The 25249-nt window shown below is 38.3% G+C and overlaps 1 protein-coding gene across 1 annotated transcript in view; it reads left to right on the forward strand.

Moving 5' to 3' along the window:
- cdk5rap2 (CDK5 regulatory subunit associated protein 2) overlaps positions 1 to 25249 on the forward strand; it is a 49226-nt gene that overhangs the window by 13566 nt on the left and 10411 nt on the right. The window contains 24 exon segments of the mRNA XM_058757858.1: positions 39 to 149; positions 353 to 490; positions 609 to 788; positions 870 to 1064; positions 1266 to 1445; positions 1586 to 1718; positions 1892 to 2031; positions 2136 to 2252; positions 2495 to 2641; positions 2723 to 2835; positions 2926 to 3065; positions 5155 to 5286; positions 6261 to 6370; positions 6449 to 6580; positions 7144 to 7209; positions 7343 to 7524; positions 7605 to 8034; positions 11449 to 12520; positions 12523 to 13020; positions 17403 to 17507; positions 18066 to 18462; positions 18559 to 18779; positions 18938 to 18998; positions 22619 to 22809. Coding sequence (XP_058613841.1) covers positions 39 to 149; positions 353 to 490; positions 609 to 788; positions 870 to 1064; positions 1266 to 1445; positions 1586 to 1718; positions 1892 to 2031; positions 2136 to 2252; positions 2495 to 2641; positions 2723 to 2835; positions 2926 to 3065; positions 5155 to 5286; positions 6261 to 6370; positions 6449 to 6580; positions 7144 to 7209; positions 7343 to 7524; positions 7605 to 8034; positions 11449 to 12520; positions 12523 to 13020; positions 17403 to 17507; positions 18066 to 18462; positions 18559 to 18779; positions 18938 to 18998; positions 22619 to 22809 — 5191 coding nt within the window.

Raw genomic sequence — 25249 nt, forward strand, 5'->3', positions numbered from 1 at the left:
CACCTCTCTGCTCGCTTACTCATTCCTGATTTTTTCAGGACTATATGAACATGGTTAAAGATCTGGAGAAGAACAGAACTCAAGAGGAAGGTGATCCCATGGTGGGTAAACTGAGAGCACGACTGAAGGAGAAAGAGAAAGCACTTGAGGTTTGTGGCTCTTCCTTTGTATTTATATACGTCTTAAAGGTACAGTACCAGAAACAACCTGCTTAATTTAGATAATGATTCCAGGTGTTAATGATTTGTCTTTCTCTGTTTGTGTCAGCAGAATGATGAGAACCGTTGTCAGTCCAGATATCATAAATATTAATCACTTGAGTTTTTTTGTGTGCTTTATTGTCTGTGAGTAGAAAGCTTTGGATGAGAAGTTTGCAGCCGTGGAGGAGAAAGAAAATGAGATTCATTTGCTGCAACTGAGCTTGAGAGAGAAAGAAAGAGACGTGGAACGTCTTAACAACCTGCTCTCACACAACGAGGAGACTATCAATGTAAGAGTGTGTTTATGTGATTAGAGAGAGATTTTGCATTGGTAGATGTTTCATTTCTTCAGAGGTTTCTTAGTTGCCAGTGTAGAATCAGATGCTAATGGTTTCTCTTTTTGTGTAGAGTTTTGATGCTCTCATAAAGGAAAGGGATCTTGAGCTGCAGCAGCTGTTGAACTCGCTGAAGAATCTTCAGAGGTGTAAAGACGAGACTGAGCAGAACCTTCAGAGGGCTCTGAGAGAGAAGGACGCAATTATACAGCACTTACAGCAAGCACTGGACAACAAGACGAGAGACCTGGAGGTACAACACACACTCAAGTTTTTGGTGCAGACACGAGTCAGAATTTGGTTCGTGTGAAGACATTTTTTCCTCACTTTCCAGGAGATGGCCAATGGGGTTCTGAACCAATCAGAGTCTCAGGGTCGTGACCTCGCAGAGCAGATGAGTCAGAGGTTAAAGGTCACAGAGGTGATGCTGTCAGAAGCAGTGAAGCACAGAGAGAGGCTAGTGACCGAGAACCAAACTGCTGTAGAAAATCTGCTGGCCACAATCAGCAGCAAAGACCAGCTTCTGAAGGTACTGAATGCCAGTGTTATTTCACTATTATTGAGATACTATTATAGTTTTGTTCAAAAATATTTTTATTAATTTAATTAATTTCATAATTAATTGAATTACATTTATTTTATTTCATTTTGCATTTCCATTTCACATCAATTTTATATATATATATATATATATATATATGTCTCAGAAATGTCTGTTTTGTGTTTGTAGGAGAGTGCGGAGCGTCACGTACAGGCTCTGAATGATCGTGCAGGAGAATTGCAGGATCTTCGTAAGGAGCTGGCAGACACACAGCAGCAGCTCAGAAACGCACAGAGACTGAATGCTACAGCAACACAGGAGACCGCTGAACTCCGTGCAATGTTGGCGGAAAAGGATGCCCTCATCAATGTGAGACTTTGACCTGTAATCTTTTGATTGTTTTCACACTTAAATCGATTGCTCGGTCTGGAACTGGAATTGCTTTAGTGTGCAAAAAACCTTCATAAGGTAAGTAAATGGCAAGTAATGCTCTTCTGTTGGTTTTATAGAAGCTGCTAGACCGTGGACAGGAGAAAGATCGCATCCTGTTGGAAATGAAGACAAGTGAAGTTCTTCCTCCTCAGGTGCTGGAGCTCAGACAGACCATTGAGGTGCTGCAGGAGAAACTTGAGGAGAGAGAAGGTGAGAGTGTGTTTGTCCTATAAGAATATAACAATTTTATAGTAATGGTGCACATATGGGTAGATAACGGTGATATTTCTTTAAAAACACAGGTATTGTCAGAAATATACCATGCCTCAATTAAATTCAACTTAAATTATATCTAGACATAACATTTGTGTGTGTGTTTGTAGCTGAACTAAGCAGGCAAAACAGTGAGGAAACTCTGGATATAACAACAGTCAGTAAGAAATCAGCGGTGGTTTTGAAGAAAGAGCTCACACAGAAAACAGAAGCTCTGAACGCTGCTCTGAAGAGAGAGAACCAGCTCAAGGTCTTTAATTTGAGATCTTAATGAATTAGTTTTTTTTTTTTTTTTTTTTTTTTTTTGTGTTCAACATTTCAAGTTTTTAAAATAATTATGTGTGTTTGTGACAGATTTCTCTGGCAGAGCTTCAGTCAGCAGTTTCAGAACTAGAGACACGATTAGAGGGACAGACAGCCAGTATCGAGTCCCTTACATCAACACTCAACACTAAAGAAGAAATCATTACTGTGAGTATAAATCATACTCACACATACCACCATTCAAAATTTTGTGGTCAGTTAAATTCTTTTTTAAACATTTTTTTATTGAAAGTAATTAATACTTTTATTCAGCAAGGATGAATTAAATTGATCAAAAGTGACAATAAAACATTAAACAGTAAAATATTAAACTTTCAAGGCACACCTAGCATGAGCTCTGAGATTGGGTTACAGTATATTCTTCAGTCTGATTTTGTGGTTCTTTGCAGGAGCTGCACCAGCATTTGTCTCAAAGAGGGGAAAGTCGACTTCCTCTGACCTGGGATCAAGCGTCTCAGCCGGGTGAAAGTGAATGCAGCATTTCCTCCCTCCCTCAGAGAGAAAGAACCATTATTGGAGGAGATCGCCAACAACAGGTACATGTGAACACATTCATGCATTCTTTAAGCTGATACATGCTAGCATCTCTTATGTTGAATGCCTTTCTTATTTTGTAGGATGTTGCATCTCTGTCTGATCTGCTGACTGAGCAGACAGAGTTAAACTGCGCTCTGAGAGCTGAGCAGCATCTCTACTCTGACCTCATCAGAGCCGTCAAAGAGCGTGACAGGTGTGTGTGACACCCAAAAGGTCGTATCTGTTGTAATGTGAAGTTAAACACTTGAGACCTATATTTTAATGATTCTTTGTTTTGTTTCAGTGTTGAGAGGCTGCAGGCACTGCAGCTGGAGCTCACAGCTGTATCACTCCTCAGACAGCAGCTTGAAAGTGGAGTCCAGATGAACACAGAGCTGAGAGATCAGCTACAGAAAGAGATCCAGAGAACCAAACAGAGAGAAGGTGTGGTACAGACAGAGAGTGCAGAAAAACAATCAATGTCATGCTCTAATCTCCCAAAATACCAAAAGAATCTTTCAGTTTGTTCAAGCCAGCAATGATGCAGGGCTAAACTATCTCAAGGTCAGAGCTAATGGCTTAATATTTTGCCCATCAGGTTGTTGATTTTCTGGATGGCTCTTATTTATATCAGCCCTGTATCTGGTGTAAAGCAGGACACACAGTAACAGCACATCCAGCTTTTACATCATTATCACTGTTCATCCCCACATAACCATGCTTTTTTATTTATATGAAAGCTTGCATTTATCTTTATTCTGACTTGCATGTATGTTTGTTCTGTTTTCTTTTGTGTTGTTCTGAAATTTTCTGCCATTCTTGTCCATCTTGTTCGTCTCCTTATTTTCTGTCTGTTTTCTGTTCTGTTCATTCATTCCTCTGTGATTTATTTATTTATTGATTTATTTATAGATAAAATATTCTATGTAATAAAGTGTTTTAAATTTCTGTGTGGCTCATCAGCACTAAAACACTAATAATACATTCACCTCATCTCACCCTGCCTTGTACACACACATGACTTCACTTATTCAGCCTGTTTCTTTCTTTCTGTGCATACCATTGAAAACCTTTCCAATCCATTAACCTTCACAATGGTCACAAAATCCACTTATACTCACCATTTTTTAAGTTCAGTGCTTGCATATGAATGCAGAAGAGATGGATCAGACAGTTTCCAAATACTCTGACTTCTGAAAATTAAATGCATTCTGTCTGTGTTTCTGCTCCATTTACCCATAATCCTCTTGTGTCCATCTGCTTTGTGGGATTGTGGCTGTGGAGATGCCCTTTCCAGCCATCACAAGATAAAATAAAAACCTGCAATATTACACAGTGTTATTTCAGTCCTGTATGTATATACTGTATATATATATATATGTGACCCTGGACCACAAAACCAGTCTTAAGTCGCTGGGGTATATTTGGAGAAATAGCCAAAAATACATTGTACGGGTCAAAATGATCAATTTTTCTTTTATCCCAAAAATCATTAGGATATTAAGTAAAGATCATGTTCCATGAAGATATTTTGTAAATTTCTTACCGTAAATGTATAAAAACTTCATTTTTGATTAGTAATATGCATTACTAATAACTTCATTTGGACAACTTTAAAGGCGATTTTCTCAATATTTAGATTTTTTTGCACCCTCAGATTCCAGATTTTCAAATAGTTGTATCTCGGCCAAATATTGTCCGATCCTAACAAACCATACATCAATAGAAAGCTTATTTATTCAGCTTCTATTCAGAATCTCAATTTAGAAAAATTTACACACAAGACTGGTTTTGTGGTCCAGGGTCACATATATATATGTATATGTATATATAATATATATTGAGAGAGAGGTTTTAAATTAGCTTCTAGTTCAAGTTAATTAGCTTCTAGTTCTAGTTCAACATAGTACTTCAACCTAAACATTGTCAACATTTATAATTTTATAAAATATATTTTATTTTTTTAGTAGTTTAATAGTCAAATGTTTTTTTTAAATCTTTAATTGTTTTAGTTACACTGGAGCGGATCGGATCAAGAGAAACTTATTTATTTGATAATTTAATTTAATTTCATAGCTTTTGAATTTGATTCAAATTGAATGTGATTCTATTTTCCAATCATCTTTCTGTGCACACTCACAAAACACAAAGCAAAACAAATGCATCTGATTAACCTATTAACATTCCCATTAACTTCCTACCCGTGTCTTGCTGTGGCTCTCGCTTTCACCACTCAGTAGTCTGTATGCTTTAAGTCTCAGTTGAAACTTACAATAAATATCTGCATAAAATAAATATGCATTGACATAGCATTTAGTGTGTATTCTATTCTATGGCACAAATTTCGGTTTATGTCATATACTGATTATGCACCCATCCACTTCTTCTTATAATTTCTTGTGTTTTCTCAGCTGTTCTTTAAAGACTAAAATAGGAAATAAAAAGGAAAGAGAACAAAGTGAAAGTTGTACATACATATATATTGAATGTGTTTGCAGTGTTACTAACTGCATGAGTATACGTGTGTGTGCAGGTTCAAACCCTTCAGAGTTAGAGAGCATGCGTGATGCACTAGAGGAAGCCCAACGCTGGAACGCCTCTCTGCAAGCCAGACTGGGACAGATCCAGAACCGGGGAGGAGGGGTTGGACAAGCGAACGATTCTAGTATGTTCACATATCATACATATCATTTGTCCATTCTTAATTAAAGTCCGTGTAAAGTGATATTAAAATATGTGTTCTGAGTTTGTCACACAACAGAAAAATGTGTTAACCACCCAGTCAAATTTGAATGATAAAAAAAAAACCGCCAAGTAACTAAAATAAGTTATCAAAATCTTTGAAAAATAAGCAGGACTCTCTGCTCTCAAACGCTGGGGGAGTGTCCACTGTCGGCGCTGAAACCACGCCCACTCGTGGGAATGCGGCCATCTCTCTCGCCTCAACTGTCAAATACCGCTACAACCTGAATGGATGCTACTGATGCTACCTCTAGTAGCTTAATTGGATTTATACAGCCATACATGTTTGAGCGTGCAAGTTCGTTATTTAATTGTAGATGCGCGGCAAGTGCGCTCAACTCGCGTTAGTGCTGCAGTGAGTTGAAACCTTCTCGTCTTCAAGGCGTGCGCGGCTCATGGTTACTTAGCAACGGCAAACACCACGAGAACACAAGCTCCGGTGTGCTTTGAAAGAAGAGAAAGCGGAAAAGCTCGCGTTTCCATGCGTTTTTAGATGCGAATTGTGAATGTTCCATGTTTTTAAATTGTATGTATTCTGCCACATATTGATGTCTCTGGGCTAAGACCCGGGTATCCATTCACCCTAGAACCGTCCCTGACTAGAATCTGTATATCTAACATCACAGACATTCATAAAGACAAACTAAGAACTTGATCTCTCAACATAGTTATTATAGTGTCCCAAAAATCCTGAACTGGAATTGGTGAAAAACTGTTTAACGGTTTAACTCCACAATTCAGAACCACATAGTTCAGAGTCTTTGTAATGTGTTTCAGCAATACATTTCTAACATTTGTAATGTGTTTAGAAACAATTCTCAGAATTCTCTTTACACAGACTTTAAATTAGTTAAATTATTTTAGTTCATTTGACTTTAATTCATCTGATGATTTTAGTGGACACACTGAGTTTGATTGGTGATCAGACGTCCTATATGAGTATATGTGTTGGCGAAGGGCCAGAGGAGGAGCTCCAGCACCTGACCATTGAACAGCTCAGAATGAAGGTGAGTGCCTAATTGCCAAGTGCCATGTAATTTTTGTCAAACAAAATGGAAAGATTTACATTTTCCTCTTATTTTCAGGTTTTAGAGCTTCAGGCAGTCAATGCCGAACTGCAGAAGAAGCTGCTTCTGATGGAGAAAGACATTGTGGGTAAAGATCCAGTAGACTCTCAGAAAGAACCAGACCTAATCAACCTCTCAACTCCAATCAAGGTATTAAAGGTCACAGTGAAATCTTTTCAAAATAGTCTTAGAAATATTATTAGTATTACATTTATGTAATGTTTTTGGAATACATTTGTGCAAAGCTGACATTTGGTTTGATGTCAATATAAAACGGGGCCCAATTTCTTACCTTCTTTTAACCTCTTGACCTTTAACCTCAGACCTTCTGATTTTGTGCATTCGTGTTCCGTTTATGATTGACCTCTTGTCTGTAGTTGAGTTTCTAGTTTACTAACATTATTTAGCAGTAGGTTGGACCTTCTCTAGAAGTTTGTTTCTGTAACATGTTTGTCTGCTGAATGAGTGGTTATGTATATGTCTGTGGTTATTTTTATTTTTTTCCTCCCTCTAGTTTTCTCTCTCTCTGTCTCTCTCTTCCGTCCCTGCTAACCCCTGTTATCTCCTCTCTCTGTCTTTCTGGCTTATTTTCTTACCCATGATCACCTGCAGCCGCCCCATCCTACCGTTACTGTGTGCTTTCTTTATATTCTGTTCCATTATGGCATTTTGTGTTGTTAAGTCATGTGTCACCAAACATGCCATTACTGTAGCAAACACCGATACAGCAGAAACCAACTTCTGAAGATGATGTGACACTAATGCCTCCAAACATGAAGGTAAGAGAAATGAAAATAGATTAGTCAATTTTGTAAAAATATACTGTAATCTTGAACCTCAACTTTCAATCTGGAGACCACAGTAGTCTTGTTTTGGTATTTACTGTTGTCCCGTGTGTTGTTGATCTCTAAGGAGAGATGTGATGAGGGAGATCGCTCTCCAGAGGATGTCGGTGAGAGTAATCAACCATCACAGACTCAAAGACAGCAAAATGGCGTACAGCTCACATCCAGATTCCTTAGGGATGAATCAGAAAAAGCAGAACTCCGATCACTTCTCTCAGATTGTGGAGCGGAGTCAGTCTCTCAACTCCGGTATGTTTAAGATAATTAGGTATCCACAGTGTAGCTTTGCTTGTATGTCAAATCAAACTTTTAACTGCTGCAATTTGTAGGGAGCAAGTGGCCAAACTCCGCTTGGAAGCATCTGAACTCCGTGGATTTTTGAAGGAGGAAAATGCCACTGAGTCCAAAGAAAGCGCAGAGAGTTCTGGAGAAAGCGACAGCCATGGAGACTTGCACCAAACCGTGAAGGTGCTCCGCTCAGAAGCCAGAAGTCACCGAAAGATAATTCGACTGCTAAAAGAGCAGCTGCAGCGGAACTCTGTCTCAGATGCTAGAAGTCAGCTTGACCTTAAGATGATGGCCAGCAATATGGAACAACTGCAGACAAACCATGACGATCTGCAGAGACACACCAGCACACTGGAGAAAGAGAACAAACCAAGAGAAAGGAAAGAAATGGAGGAGAGATATGAGAGAAGGCGGCAGGGTCAAAGCACCAAATCCACCAAGAATCAGAAGCAGCACATGGCCAGACATGCAGTGAGTATCAGTCACATATGCTGCCGGAAAAGGTAGAAAGTCTAGCATAATGGTTGGCAGAACTGGGTAGATTACTTACAAATTGTAATCCGTTACTGATTCTAAATTACATGACAAAAATTGTAGTCAGTAACGTAATCCATTACATTACACATATTAAGTAATATAATAAGATTACTTTTAGATTACTTTTGACCTAACTCGTTTATCACATTGATTTAAACAGGATAATCTTGTACCATAATGAAGTAAAAATACAAAGAGTGAGAAAATGTATTCCTTTAATTGTAATTAACAACATGAAGTGCATTAAACATTATATTACATCAAGGTTTCCCAAACTGGGGTTCGTAAAGAAACTGCAGGGGGTGTAGTGCAGTTTAATGAAAGGCTAGCAAGTAATTGAATCATAAAAATGTAAAATTAAAATAAATCATTTTAAAATAACAAAAATTATAAAAATTATTTTTCAAAATAATTCACTTACTAAAAAGAAGAAATATTTTTTATTTACCTGCACGCCATATAACCATTAATCAATGTCAGAGAACCGTGAACATGCAAATGTGATACTTAATTATTAAAATATTTATTTTAAAATCTCAGGGGTACTTAAGGGGGTCATTGATTATGATTTCACTTTTTTAACTTTAGTTAGTGTGTAATGTTGCTGTTTGAGCATAAACAACATCTGCAAAGTTATGATGCTCAAAGTTCAATGCAAAGGGAGATATTGTCTTTTACAGAATTGCTGATTGACCATCTCTTTAAAGTAAATATATGAGGTGAAAGAGTTTCAGATGACAAAAAGTTTGAGAATGTCTGCAAATAAGAAATAATGAAAATTTGTGCATTTTAATGAGTTTGAAAGACAAAAGCCTTTCAATAATACATAATAATACATGGTTAAATAACCTACTGAGTGATAATTCAAATAAAAATGAATGTGTTCATCAGTAGTTGATGCAATATTGAAACGCTTCTTAAACCTGAAATGATTTTTGTAAATCCATTGGTCAAATGCTGTGTCGCCACCTGACTAATGACTGATCTCAGTGTGAATGTCCACAAAACTGGACTTTCTGAGTGTATATAGGCAGTAGACTATTTTAGAAAGGAAATTTTAAATGTTAAAAAGGAGGAATTAGAGAGAATCAATAAATTATTAATCATTTATTGCTATTGTGTGAATAATATGTAATCATGTAATCCAGGGGTGCCCAATCCTGCTCCTGGTGATCAACTGTCCTGCAAAGTTCAGCTCCAACTCAAACTCAAACACATCTGCCTTTAATTTTCAAACGATCCTGAAGACCTTAATTAGTTGCTTCGTGTGTTTGATTAGAGTTGGAGCTGAACTTTGCAGGACAGTCGATCACCAGGAGCAGGATTGGGCAACCCTGATGTAATCAATAAAAAAGTAACTGTAGTCTGATTAGAAGTAATTTAAAATGTAATTTACTCCAATTACAAGTACTTTAATTTTTGGAATCTGATTACGTAATCCAGATTACATGTAATCAGTTACTACCCAGCTCTGGTGGTTGGTAACGGTTGTGGGTTCAAACCTACCAAGAAGCAATTATGACAAATATAACTTCTGAAGCAACCTGGAGTTAGGTGCCATGTTCAAGGACTCAATAGTGGCTCATTGCATGCAAGAATTGAACAAACAACCATCCAATTACCAACCCTATTATCCCAGGTTTACCCAGTCCTGTTTCTGGAGATCTACCCTCCTAAAAAGTTCAGCTCCAACAAGGGCTGGACGATATGGCCAAAATTTATATCACGATATATTTCTTAATTTTGGTCGATACCATATAATTCCGATATCGATATGAACAGTCTATGAACTCCTCCTCTAAAACTATATAATATTTTAGAGGGGGGAAAAACAGCACAAATAAATTAACGTTCACCTTTTATTTGTATTTAGCCTTCATACAAACAAGAAATGTGTAATCACTGTCAAATAAACATCTCTGACTCACCTTATTAATATTAATATCTTTAAAGGAACACTCCACTTTTTTTGGAAATAGGCTCATTCTCCAACTCCCCCAGAGTTAATAAGTTGAGTTTTACCGTTTTTGAATCCATTCAGCTGATCTCTGGATCTGGCGATAGCACTTTTAGCATAGCTTAGCATAGATCATTGAATCCGATTAGACCAGTAGCATTGCGTTCAAAAATGACCAAAGAGTTTTGATATTTGTCCTATTTAAAACTTGACTCTTCTGTAGTTATATCGTGTACTAAGACCGGCGGAAAATGAAAAGTTGCGATTTTCTAGGCCGATTTGGCTAGGAACTATACTCTCATTCCGCCAATAATCAGGGTACTTTGCTGCCGTACCATGGCGCAGTGATACGTGGCGCCTGAAAGCAGTCCCCAGCTATATTATAACCAGGTACCCAGCTGGGGACTACTTTCAGGTGCTGCGTAATATCACTGCACCTGCTGCGGCCATGGTACGGCAGCAAAGTTCCTTGATTATTACGCCGGAATGAGAGTATAGTTCTTAATCATATCAGCCTAGAAAATCGCAACTTTTCATTTTCCGCCGGTCTTAGTACACGATATAACTACAGAAGAGTCAAGTTTTAAATGGGATTGAAAGCATCGCATTTTTGAATGCGATGCTACTGGTCTAATCGGATTCAATGATCTATGCTAAGCTATGCTAAAAGTGCTATCGCCAGATCCAGAGATCAGCTGAATGGATTCAAAAACGGTAAAACTCAACTTATTAACTCTGGGGGAGTTGGAGAATGAGCCTATTTCCAAAAAAAGTGGAGTGTTCCTTTAACTTCAAACTATAGGCTTACATACACTACCAGTCAAAAGTTTTTGAATAGTAAGATTTTATTTTTTTAAAGAAATCTCTTCTGCTCACCAAGCCTGCATTTATTTGATCCAAAATACAGCAAAAAGAGTAACATTTTGAAATATTTTAACCATTTAAAATAACTTTTCTATTTGAAAATATTTTAAAATGCAAGTTTTTAGCATCATTACTCCAGTCACATGATCCTTCTGAAATCATTCTAATATTCTGATTTGCTGCTCAAAAAACATTTATTTATTATGTTGAAAACAACGGAGTAGAATTTTTTTCAGGTTTCTTTGATGAATAGAAAGTTCAGAAGAACAGCATTTATCTGAAATAGAAATCTTTTGTAACATTATAAATGTCTTTATCATCACTTTTGATCAATTTAAAGCATCCTTACTAAATAAAAGTATTAATTTGTGTAATACCCAGCCCTATTATCCAGTATGACACACCACTCCTTCTTCCCACTTCTTCTTGCCTTTAGTGTGAAGATGCATCCTAACCTGTCTTTACTGCTTCTTTGTCTTTTCCGAAGTATATAATCCGTAAAATAATCCAAATGTCATTTGTTTTAGGCATATGTAAAGTCTCGGCTACCAGTACCTGTGAGGCCCAGTAAGAGTTCTGGGCAGAGTTCAGAAGATCTGAGTGATCTGAATTCAGGCCACGTTCACCCCAGAAACAAAGACTACCTGACTGGGGCAGAAGAGTCTGATTACAGCACGGACAGCAAGATGTCTTCGAGATCAGCTCAGCACGGACACCTCGAATTAGACCATGTTAAAGATGCTAGGCTGAGTCCAACTGCTGGAACAAAACCAGACACTAACATCAATCAGAATCTGGAATCCGAGCTAATGGCGCAATTAGAGTTGCTGAATCAAGAATGCCAAGAGAAGGAGGAGCTAATCTCCCGCCTGAGGGAACAGGTTCAGGAATGGGACGAGCTACAGGCAGAGCTACAGGAGAAGGACAAGCTTAACCGAGAGTACCTGGAAGCCCTACAAGCGGCAGAGTCTACTATTGCGTACCTCACCGCATGCAGCTTGGACTCGGAGTGTGGAATCGGTCAAACAGGAGATGTAACATTGCAGCAACGTTGTGCAGATCTTCAGAAGGCTGTTGAGGAGAAAGACCGACTCAACGCTCAGCTCTTGGACTGCTTGAACTCTGCGGAATCCGCCATTGCATTGCTCAGAAATGTAGACACTGCAAGCAGCCAAATGAATCTTGGACAAGAAGACCCAAAAGCACTTTGTGAGAGGCTCGAGGACTTGATTGGACAAATCAGAATTTCTCAGCAAAGTGATGGCAGGTCAAAAGACTGTCACAGCCCAGAGATTGGTCCAACACTAGGACCTGATTCTGAGTTACAGCGGCAGGTGGACTCACTGCAGGAGTCAATGTTGCAGCAGTGCAAGATGAATGCAGAGCTGCAGGAGAAGCTCTGGACTTCAGAAGCAGCTGTTAAAAAGTTAAGTGCAGCTGTCAGTGCCAAGTGCAATGACACACCCAGAGGTCTGGAGGGGAATTACACTCCCAGACCAGAAGGAACAGTCCTCTCATTGCAACAGCAACAGTTGACGGACTGTCTATCTGAGTGCATAAGAGCTGCTGAAGGCACGGTCAAGTCTCTAGCAGACGCTTGCTCAAACCAAACAAGTCTCATGAGGAGATCTTGTCCAGTCCAGAGTTAAAGAAATGGCTGGAAAGGCTGCAGCGTGCTCTGCTGGAGAGAGAGTCTCTGGAGGACCCAGTCTGCACTGAGAAGCACCAACAAAAGACAAGCACGCCCATTCAGAACCCCGAGAGTTCTAAACCAGAACGGCAACAGAACGTTCGGGAGCCTGTGACCTCACGCCAGAATCTTCATAAGAACCTCTTGATGCTTCTTCAGATTTATACTGAGCGTGCTCAGAAAATGAGAAAACTTGAGGAAGCTGTTAGTGGGCATGGCCAAAGTGGAGGAGGTGGAGATGCACCTGGAAATGAAACTCTGGAGAGGAACACCCAAATCGAAAGTTTGCAGAAGGCCCTGAAGGAGAAGCAGAGGTCATGTCGGAAATTAGAGGAGAAACTGGCGATCGCTCAGTCTGTCATCGCTGTGCATGGCTCAAACAAGGAGAAACAGTCTGATCAGAGCAAAGGTGAAAAGAACACACATACAATACACTCAGTTGAGGGTAAACACTGCTCAAACTAGCTCTTTTTAATGCACAAAGACACTTTTTTTTTTTTTATGAATGGTGCATGTGATTGTACATTATTTCACCTCAGTATTTATGTCAGGGATTAAATTTTAATCTGTATAGAATCAGCTACATATTGTCACAAGGGTCTGGGACCTAAGTACTTGTAAAGCCTGAAATATAAAATAATGAAATATGTTGAGTATCATATTTGATACATCAGGCTTTTATGACTCGTATCGTATTATATAGTGAGAAAATGGTGCTCATACTTGTGACAATTCAAAGCAGTTTATAGTTACATGGCTTTTAAATTTGGTTACTGCATGATGATTGAAATCACGCAAATGACCTTAAGCTATTACCTAAATAAACTGCGAAAAGATTGTTTCCTAAAACATCATGGACGGACTGGTCCTGAGAGCGCTGCACGAGCTCGCGGCACCACCTGCAGGACAGTTAAAAGCGTTCAAATGGTTCAGAGCGCCAAACTCGAGTAGAATCAGCACTGAAACGTGTTACTCGACCCAGAGACTTTTTATGAATGGCTATGAGAATTTGAGATCGCTAGTGCTGTCATAAAATTCGCAATGGTTGTGATGTAATTATATAATAGGCTGTAGTCTGACGCGCTACATGTCTGCTGTTACGGTACTGTTTTTAGTTTCGATTCATTGTCAGTGCTAGTTGCGCTGCGCTTGGTTTGAGCCACTTAAATTTGCATTTGGGAATAGGGTTGTCACGATACCATAAAAATGTCTTACGATACTATGCCAGCTGAAGTATCACGATACCAAGTCAGGGCTCGCAAAATTTCAAAATCCCTGGTAGCCCTTCGGGCAGGTACTCTTCAGATTTTGGTAGCCCGAAAATTAATTAACTAGCCCGAATTAAAAAATTACTCTCTTTTCTTTTCTTTTCTTTTCTTTTCTTTTCTTTTCTTTTCTTTTCTTTTCTTTTCTTTTCTTTTCTTTTCTTTCTTTATTTCTTTATTTCTTTATTTAATATAGAAAATCAGATAGGAGTTTAAATGTCAATCAAAAATATTTTCAATACACAAATATCAACAAATATGAAGGAAGGAATTTTATTTCACTATTTACAGGGTATCTGCAGAATTTTTAAAAAATATATTTAATTTATGACCCATTTTAAGAGCTGCACAAGTAAAATGAACACAGAATGAGCGGGGTTGGACAATGTTATGGTAACATACAGTTTTGAGCCATAAAATTACATGATTTACAGTTCAGATACAGGTTTCACAAAACAAAAATCTTATACAACAGCGTTTCAGGCTATAGGCCGTTTTATGAAAAGGATCAATCAAACATATAAATTGTTAATTTAAAACGTATAAATATTACTGTCTTAATTATTTAGATTTTTAGAAGGCACATCATTTTCTTTCTCATTTACAACTCTGTGTTTGTTGCGTAAAAACATGAGTTGATATCTGCATTGATCTGACCATACACAGTAAGAAAGGCTTATTGGAAATGCAAATTCTTTAGGAGCGCTGAAATATTGCGGTTTCCCCGGAAACGCTGTACACAAAGCAGCTCAGCGCTCATAAACACTGCTTTATCAGGAATTATAGGTAAAATGAAATTAAAATGCCAACGACACGTTTCTGAGGACAGTCGGTTCCCTTCAGATATATTCACATAAAGACAACCGTGCAGCGTTTTGACTTGAAACATGCAGCGCTCATATTTATTCAATGACATCATTGCCTTTTGAAGTTTAATCCTGCCGTATCGCGCGACTCTTGTCTTTCCGTCCCCTAATTATAATTAAGACATTTCTTACACCATTTAACATATTTAAAACTTTTTATGACCTTAATTTTGATACAACTCACTTTCAGAGTTTTTAAGGACCCGCGGGAGATCTGTATTTAAGGAGCCCGTCGGGCAGGCAGTGATGCATTTTGGTAGCCCGACTGGAAAACACAATAGCCCCAGGACGTCAGGCTAGCGATTTTGCGAGCCCTGCAAGTAGTATCACGATACCATGCAGTATTGTGTTAATTTAAAATTCAATTCTACAAAATGAATCAAAATTTAATAAATAAATAGATGTAAGTGAAAACAGACAATATTATTCTCTGAATACTTCATGTGAATGAATGACTGGCTATTGTTATCCATGAAATGATCTAAACAAAACTCATCTTAGCACTGCACAGAAGCTGCATGAAGTGACATTTAGATGTGGCATTTATACATAATTGCATAAATAATGTTATGAGATTAGTGTTTTAAATACTAAATTCTGAATATAGAAATATGTTGGAAAATAATGTAATATGCCTACTTTTAGATGGGAAACTTAAAAACGGCCAGCAGGTGGCAGAAGTTCGTGATTGAATCACTGAGTCATTCAAACGATTCTTTCAAAACGGCTGAATCCTTTAGGAGCGAATCAAATGACTGTTTTTACGAATGGCTCAGTGAATCAGTGATTCGCCCAAATCAACGCGGATTTGGATTCAAACACAAACGAAACAAAAACAGCACTCTTGCTCGTGTCGTATTGCCGAACTGTCAGGAGCATTTTTTTGCTCGCGTATCTTGAAATTTCGAGTTAGCAGCATGTATATTAAAACATAACATTATGAATAAACAAAATATACATAATGATTGATAAGAACCAAGTGCAAAGCCGCTATGCTGATGAATGGATTTGCATTCGTGATCGCAAAGATGCTTCCAGAAACGAACTATTACACCTGTTCTAGAAGTGGTCAACTCAATTAAACTGTGAGAATACTTTCTTGTAAGATATGATGTTGAATAAGTGATGCTTGAGCTGCTGTTTTTTAAAATGACATAAGATGGTCTGAATCAGACCCTTTCTTCTGATAAACTACAGCATGAACAACGACGTGCAAGTGCGACTTCTCATTGCAAACTGAACTGAAGCATCGGGAAACACTCAGCACCATATAACGCGTAACGTTATACACAGAGCACAGCAGAAAGACATTTGGCAATCAACTTGTAATGTTTCTGCCGGCATGCATGTTCAAATGAGCGTTTTAAACAGTGTTCTTGCCATGCATACAACATAACTTATGGTACCGTATGGACGATACTACCGTTTAAAAAATGCAATGGCACCACGGGTATTTTTAAGCTTTAGTATCGCGATACTACCGTAGTACCGGTGTATCGTGCAACCCTATTTGGGAATGCAACATTCGTCATTAGTAACGTTTATAAATCTGTTGTTGTTTCAGTGTCACATAATCCTTCGGAAATCATTCTAATATGCTGATTTGCTGCTCAAGAAACATTTCTCATTATTATCAATGTTAAAAACAGTTTTGCTGCTTACTATTTTTGTGGAAACAATGATACCACTCAAACATTTGAATAAGATTTAAAAAAGAAATTAATAATTTTAATCATCATGCATGAAAGTGATAAAAAGTGAGTGAAGACATTTAAAATTATTTCTATTTAATAAATGCATTAACACATTTAATTAATATATTTGATAAATGAAAATAAATGTTGTTCATTAAACTTCATCAAAAATCCTGAAAAATAGTGTATCACCATTTCCGCACAAAATATGAAGCAGCAAAATTGTTTTCAACATTGATAATAATCAGAAATGTTTCTTGAGTCAAATAAATTGTAATGATTCCTAAAAGATCATGTGACACTGAAAACTGGAGTAATGATGAAGAAAATTCTGCTTTGCATCACAGAAATAACATTACATTTTATAAATTTATTAAAATCGAAAAAAAGATTTTTTTTAATTAGTAATAATATTTCACAATATTGCTGTTTTTTAACTTTATTTTGATCAAATAAATTCAGCCTTGATGAGCAGAAGATATTTATTTCAAAATCATTTAATTGTAATGTTTCCAAACCTTTGGCAGGTACTTTAGTAATAACAATTCTATGTACTTTACTATAATATATTATAGTACTTTATTATAATATAATATATTGTTATCATGATTATTAAATGCTGCTTTTTATTTTTTACAGGACAATAGTATGTATTATTACAACATAAGATATATCTTTTAATGTGCTAAAATGTATATTTTTAATAATAAGTGTTGGGGGCGTGGCCTGTGGGCATGACCTGGGGTGGGGTCAGATTTTCCTTATTTTTTGTCTCTAGCTGATCACATGCCTGTTACAATATAAAAAGTTATTCTTATGTTTACTTTATAAAAGCACTTTATATCAAGTTGCCCAATACCGACCAAATCTGAAGTGCCATTCAGATGTATTGCGGAACTACAACAGGCCTGTTGCTTTTTTTTTTTGGTTGGGGATGCCGTTCTCAACCCTGCCTGTCTGCTCTAGCACCCCCTAGTGAACGGGATGATAAAGGGGTGCAAGTGGAGGCGCAGGACCTCGGGTATGAAACGAGTGGAAGGAGTGAGACGGAGGTGGAGGGCAGTAGCACAGGTAGACAGGGGAAAAACACTTCTTCTTAATAAGACTGCATGTGAGGGTTTCTGCATGGAAAGGCAATTTCAGACTCTCCTATCTCCATTGATGATCCATGCAAACTGCTACTGACTGCATGATCATAATAAACAGTGGTGTTACACTTAGGTTAATTTAAGGGGATGGTTCACCCAGAATTGAAAATACTTCCATTAAATCACGCTGTTCCTCTTTTTACTCCACTTAACACCAAAGTTTAACAGAATGATGGTGCTGTTTTTTTTCCTGTGGGTAAAAATCACGAGGGAGCTTAAACAAATTTTGGATGCACTTATCCTTTAACACTGGTTGTGTGTTTGTCAGCACGTATTTGTGTGTGCTCAGTTTGTTTTAACATGGTTTGCATCACTTCCACTGCATGACTGTAAACCATCCCTGATTTAATAATGTAACTAATGTGGCATCTTTGAGGACTGTAACCTCCTTCCACCATTGCTGTAATTAACTTAAATCCTCCTTTTTATGTCTTTGTATGTGTGTTTTCTTTGTCCTCTGTTTGTTTAATGTCACTATCAGATGTGGACGGTGTTTTGCGGTTGGTTCCCACTCTGTCTCCTGTCCTCACGGGTAATCAGGACCGATTTTCACCTGACACTACCGCATCCAGCCCCTCGTACCCCAGCTCTCCTGGCCTGAGCTCCCCTCGACCCTCCGACCCTCACGCCGACCCCACCCTGCACATCCAGCAGCTCAGGTCACAGATCGAAGGACAGCACAAAGTCATCCAGAACCTCCAGAAGCAGCTGCGTAAGAAGTCTTTATCGTCTGAGCTCCTGAGTGTGACCTCTGACCCCACAGCAGGTGAAGAAGAGGAGGAAACGAAGATGATGAAGGCTCAAATCGCCCAGCTTAGCACTGAGCTAGAAAGAGAGAGAACCTTGAACAGAAGCAGCCAAGCAGGCTCTCCCTCCAGGTAGCTTTCATCACCATCTTCATGATCATCATCAAGAATGGTATACTTCATCTTGTGGCTTTTTTATTAAATGTCATCCTCTCTCTTTCTCGGCAGGATTGAGTCTCTGGTCCAGTCTCAGGCCCGGGAGTTGTGTGAGCTGCGGGAACAGATCCGTGTGTCTCGTGGTTTGGGTGTGGAACAGCGTAAACAGCTGCTGGAGCTCAGAAGAGCCCTAGAGGAGTTACTTCAGCCTGATAGCATGCACTCTGCTCAGGGAACCCAGCTCAGAGAGCAGCTGGATCACAGTCTGAGCATGCTGGAGAAACTGGAGCAGGGTAAATATACACCAACACGCAGAGAAACCACTGTGAAGGTTGGAATGAAGAATGGTAGAGATGGGAAACTTTGAAGCAGAGGCAGTAGTATTCCATTGTGAACATAGCCATAAATAAACTAAAATTTTGAAGTATATGTGTTTTCTCTTATCCTTTAGTTTCTACAAGAGGGTCTGGTATGGATAATGAAGAAGAAGCGGAGTCAGAGATGAAGCTCAGGTGAAACTTTCAGCTTCATATCTGCTAAGAACGATGCACCGTGATCTCACAAATACTGAAATCTCAAGTACAGTCATGGTCAAAAATACCATGCACCCTTGCAATTCTGTCAGAAAATTCAATTGTTGCAAATGTTTTGGTATTCACATGCTTATTGTTTTTGTTTGCACTGCAACAACACAAAAAAACAGAGAAGAAAAGTCAAACTTGATAAAAATTTCACACAGAACTCAAAAATGGACTGGACAAAATTATTGGCACCTTGTCAAAATTGTAAGAAATAATTGCTTTTCAAGCATGTGATGCTCCTGTAATTTGAATTTAGACACACCTGTGGCAAGTAACAGGTGTGGGCAATATAATAATCATTTCTAGAGAGAAGAGCGGCACCACCCCAGGAGGGATGAACACCATCTCTTTTCAACAGGTCAGGTCTGCCCCAAAAATTCTTCCAATTGTCTATAAAGCCTATGTTATTTTGCGGGCACCACTTAGACATCCAGCCATTAAGTGACGACAGTCTGCTATGAATCTCATCACCACGGTAAGCAGGGAGCGGACCAGAGCATATTACAGTGTCTGACATCGTACTTGCAAGTTCACACACCTCTTTAACATTATTTTTGGTGATCTCCGACTGGCGAAGTCGAACATCATTAGCGCCGACGTGGATAACAATCTTACTGAATTTACGTTTAGCATTAGTCAGCACTTTTAAATTTGCCAAGATGTCAGGCGCTCTGGCTCCGGGTAAACAATGGACTATGGTGGCTGGTGTCTCTATTTTCACGTTCCGCATACAATAGAATCGCCAATAACTAGAGCACTTTCATCAGGTTTCTCGGTGGGTGCGTCACCGAGTGGGGAGAACCTGTTTGATGTTCTGATCGAACGGAAGAGTGGTGTTTTGACCCGCGACTATGCCGCCTCACTGTCACCCAGTTGCCCTGCTGCACGGGCTCAACCGAAACCGAACAATGTACAGGACTCCTTGAGCTAGTCGCATCCAAAGCAGTATCTACAGCCCTCACATTCTTACTATCCTCAACTAAAGTTTGGATGCGTGTCTCTAGTTCTAAAACCTTCTCTGTCAGCCTAACTATTTCCCTGCATTTATCACATGTGAATCCTCGCTGCTGACAGAGACAGATAAACTATACATGTGGCAAACAGTGCAAACAACAATAGCAGGAGAAGAAGCCATTACTCACCGTGATTGATGAATGATACCAACTTAACTTACCACTTACCACTGTTGTTTGATGAGCTCGTGAAAACGGAGCGAGGAAAAATAAAATAATAATAGGCGCGAATAGAATGCAAATGGAACCACGAGTGACAAGCTAACGGGCTAACAAGCTGCACTCGCGGTTTTTAAAGGAGAACGATCAAATTAGTTAGATTAGTTTGAAAGATAACACCAGAAATATGGTGGGAATTAAGTTATATATTATCACTTTAGACAAAAGGGATTGAAAGTAAAGTAGAGATTCAATAAAAAGCGAAGGTACACGGAGCTACAAACACAAACCTCTCAGCAGCACAACAGACTGAAGCAATCGAACGAGTGTAAAGTGAGTGTAAAGAGTTGTCTGTGGATTTGAGAGAAAAAATTGTGGAAAAACATGGACAATCTCAATGCTACAAGTCCATCTCCAGAGATTTTAATGTTCCTGTGCCCACTGTGCGCAATATCATCAAGAGGTTTACAGCCCATGGCACTGTAGCTAACCTCCCTGAACGTGGACGGAAGAGCAAAATTAATGAAAAATTACAATGAAGGATTGTTCGAATGGTGGATAAAGAACCCCGATTAACTTCCAAACAATTTCAAGCTGATCTGCAGACACAGGGTACAACAGTGTCAGCTCGCACTATACGTCTCCATCTGAATGAAAAGGGACGCTATGGTAGGAGACCCAGGAGAACACCACTGACACAAAGGCATAAAAAAAAGCAAGACTGGAGTTTGCCAAAACTTATGTGACAAAACCACAATCCTTCTGTGAGAACGTACTTTGGACAGATGAGACAAAAGTAGAGCTTTTTGGTAAAGGACATCATGGCACTGTTTACAGAAAAAGAAATGAGGCCTTCAAAGAAAAGAACACAGTCCCTACAGTCAAACATGGTGGAGGTTCAAAGATGTTTTGGGGTTGCTTTGCTGCTTCTGGCACTGGATGCCTTGACTGTGTGAACGGTATCATGAAATCTGATGATTACCAAAGAATTTTGGGGTGCAACGTAGCGGCCAGTGTCAGAAAGCTGCGTCTCCACCAGAGGTCATGGGTCTTCCAGCAGGGCAATGACTCAAAACACACTTCAAAAAGCACTTAGAAATGGTTACAAACAAAGCGCTGGAGAGTTCTGAAATGGCCAGCAATGAGTCCAGATCTGAGTCCCATAGAACACCTGTGGAGAGATCTCAAAACGGCAGCTGGGAGAAGGCATCCTTCAAATCTGAATGACCTGGAGCAGTTTGCAAAGAAAAGTGGTCCAAAATTCCAGTAGAGAGGTGTAAGAAACTCATTCATGGTTACAGGAAGTGATTGATTTCAGTTATTTTTTCCAAAGGGGGTGCTACCAAATACTAAGTTAAGGGTGCCAATAATTTTGTCCAGTGCATTTTTTGGGTTCTGTGTGGAATTGTATCAGAGCTGACTTTTCTTCTCTGTTGTTTTGTGTTGTTCCAATGGAAACAAAAAAAAATAAACATGTGAGTACTAAAATATTTGCAACTGCAACAATTTTATGAGAAGGGTTGCATCTTCTGACAGAATTGCAAGAGTGCCGATATTTTTGGTCATGACTGTATGTAATAGAGAAGAAATGGAATGGAACACCGCATTAGTATGCATGGTTACGCTGGTGTACACTTGAGTCATTAATCCAGCTGGTGTTTGATGGCGTAGTCTTTGGCTTCCTCCCGACAGTGATTGTGAGTGGCTTTGGGAGGAGCTGCAGTACCTGCGCTCTCAGCTAGAGGGCGACAGAGAACAGCAGCAGCTACAGATGGTTTATTTGTGCAAGCAGAATCAGAATCTTGCCATTAGCACACAGCATTACATTGACCTGTGAGTGCTGCCTGCAAGGGTCCGTGTGCAGTGCAGTGTGTTTCTTATCTCTACAATGGAAGTCTTTCTTAGAGTAATTTAGGTTTTGTTTTTTTGTTGAATTTTCTCTTTGGGTGACAGTCTTTATGCCCAGATTCAGGCTCCATCCCAATTCATATACTATCAATATTAAATAGTATGAAAGATAATGATTAATGTGTCACAAATTACACTGCTACTTTTTTTTCCAAAAGAAATGTATGTAAAAATAAAATAAAATAACTTGGTGAGCAGAAGAGACTTCTTTAACAAACATTTAAAAAATAGTGACTGTTAAAACTTAAAAAATCTATAAAAAAAAAAAAACCACTATCCTTTAAAGTATGCATCGACGTATGCTTTTAGACTAGTACAAGTATAGGCATTGGGATTTAGCCTTACTCTTTTACTTCCTAATTTCCTTATTATCTTGTGTGGTGTTGTGGTATTGTTGATTTGTTTTATCATGTCCCTCTGATTGTTTCCAGATAGTTTTGTTCTCTCTGTAATTGTTTGTGTGTGTGACAGACTCTCTGCAGAGCTACAGGAGAAAGACCGGCTCATTCATTCTCTGCAACATCAACTGCGAATGCAAGTTCCCAGAATGCACCAGTATTCAGACTCCGAGATGAGTTATAGGCTGTCCAACGATGGCACCACCTCCTTCCACGACAGCCCTCCTGCTGTCCGCAAACAGACCCCCAACAGACTTCACACAGGTAACACTGACCTCATCAGGTGTAAGTTTGTTTCTAAATGTGTCTGATTGTATCTCAGCGAGCTAACACATCAGAGTGCCAAATTAGAACTGAACGTGTGTGAACATCCTTCCAATAAAGTTCTTCAATGTTTTATCAACCTGAAATGGACTCCTTGCTAATAGATGAATGTAATCTCAGTTCAAGGCGGAGCACCTTTTAAATCAAGCTGAATTATTTATCCAGTAAACCTTCACATGGGGCTCTTGTTGATTTGCCAGTGACCTCTTGACCTGGAGAGAAATGCTGGTCACTGAAGCCTTGTGCCATTTCTCACTGTCTCACAGTTTCAATGCTTATGTAATATAATTCTATGTAAACTAACTGTCCAGTTCTGCATTTAAGTGATGCTGATGCCTTGTTGTCTTGAATTCTAGGTTAGGTTTACGTAACCGCGGTTGATGTTGTATTAGTATTATTTATGGACTGCTGCGTTATTTATTAGTATTTTTAATTGGATGTATTTTTGTCTTAGTAATTTTCTGTGCATGTCTTTTTATTGTTTGAAATATGTATTTTAGATTTGTTTTATTACCAGTGTTATTTTAGTATTATGCCATGGTCTGTCTGAATACTCGATTCTGATTGGCTGGCAGGTGTTGATTAAATTAGTCAGTTTAATCACGTTCTATATTAATGTGCTTCCTATAAACATTGGTAACCATAGTAACGTAAAGTTACAGTTGAATAGTAATTCGAATAGTAAGACGAAAATAACCATCATTTTTATCGTTCCGATCAAATATTGCAGCACAAATATTATTAACATCTTTAATATGTGAATGCTGGCAAATGACCATGGCATAAACGGGTACTTATTAGTTTAAATAAGTAAGGGATAATCAACGGCTAGCTGTGCATTAAACGATTTGAATTGTTTCTCCGCTGCGCGTCGGGTGGTTCTTCACCTCCACGTCATGCATTCAAATCGTTTAATGCACAGCTAGCCGTTGATTATCCCTTACTTATTTAAACTCTTATATTTATTAATATTTTCAATTACTTTTTATTTTTGTACCTTCTGTAATTTTTTTGTGCTTTTGTCTTAAAATTTTTATTAAGCTTATTTTTTTTGTTTTAGTAATTATAGTGAGAGTGCAGTGTTAATTTCGTTAACGAAGACGACGATGAAAAATATTCGTTAACGAACCTTTATTCTGTGACTAAGACGAGACGTTGACGAGCTAAAATTAATATCTGATGATAAAAACTGTGACGAAATTTATGCTGCGTCTTCGTCGACAAGACGGGACTAGAATGTTATTTGAGGATTACCGGACATTCAAAATACATCCTATAGGCTAAGTTAACTGTCTTGTCTTTCAAAATGTGCATCCCTGTCATTCGATTGCAATCAGATTCGCGTATCTAGTCTCAGTATGGCAGCTGCAGTGGATGGATAGGCTACCAAAACGCAAACTAGCGATCTGAAACAATGGCCTCAGCACCTGAAGGGTAAGAGATTGGGCGACCAGACGTCCCGTTTTTCCCGGGAGTCACAATTCGTTGTCGATTAACTTAAAGTTAGTGAAGGCGCGATAGGCGGAATCGCACTGATAGTAGTGCTCTCTCTCGCGCACGCTCCACTTCTTCAGTCTCATACAGCGCGATCAGTTCTCTGCGCTCAAATACACACACAGCAGTCCAGATGTCTATTGTGTAGAGTATCTCACGTAAATACAGTCGGTTATGGCTTAAGTGAACATAAACAGGTGGGTGAAAACTGAATGTGTGTCAGTATTATATGCATCCGTCTTAAATGGACATCATTCCTAATTAAATACCTAAATAAATGACACCTATCTGTGTCATTAATGTTAACCAACAAAATATGTTAAATAAATATATACTTAAGTAAACCTACTGTATCTGAAAAATGAGTTTTTGTATCTCTACCAAAAAATGAAAATTTATTCTAATTTTTCCAAATTCAATCCTTGATTCAAATTTCTCATAAGCTTAATTGATTTAAAGAGAGAAGAATTAATGACTATTTTAGTTGGAAGACTACATATAAAATGGCTACCAAAATAAATGTTGGTGACTAAAAGTAATGACTAAAAGTTGACAAAAATGCAATGACTTTTCGTCGACTAAAACTATGAAAGACTCAGATGACTAAAATGTGACTAAGACTATTAAGCATTTTCGTCTCAAGATAAAGACTAAGACTAAATCAAAAATGCCTGCCAAAATGAACACTGTGACAGTGTTATTTTAGTAATTCTTATATTTATTAATATTTTACATTTCATAGTATTTTAGTTTTTTATTTTAGTAATGTTATGTGCTTTTGTTGTTTTTAAAATTTCTATTTAGGTTTTATTTATTTTTGTTTTGAGTAATTTTAGTACTTAAACTTATTTCAGTCCGTTGCCATAGCAAGTTTAATTTAAATTTC

Source organism: Onychostoma macrolepis, chromosome 21, assembly GCF_012432095.1.
Source record: "Onychostoma macrolepis isolate SWU-2019 chromosome 21, ASM1243209v1, whole genome shotgun sequence".
Taxonomy (NCBI): domain Eukaryota; kingdom Metazoa; phylum Chordata; class Actinopteri; order Cypriniformes; family Cyprinidae; genus Onychostoma; species Onychostoma macrolepis.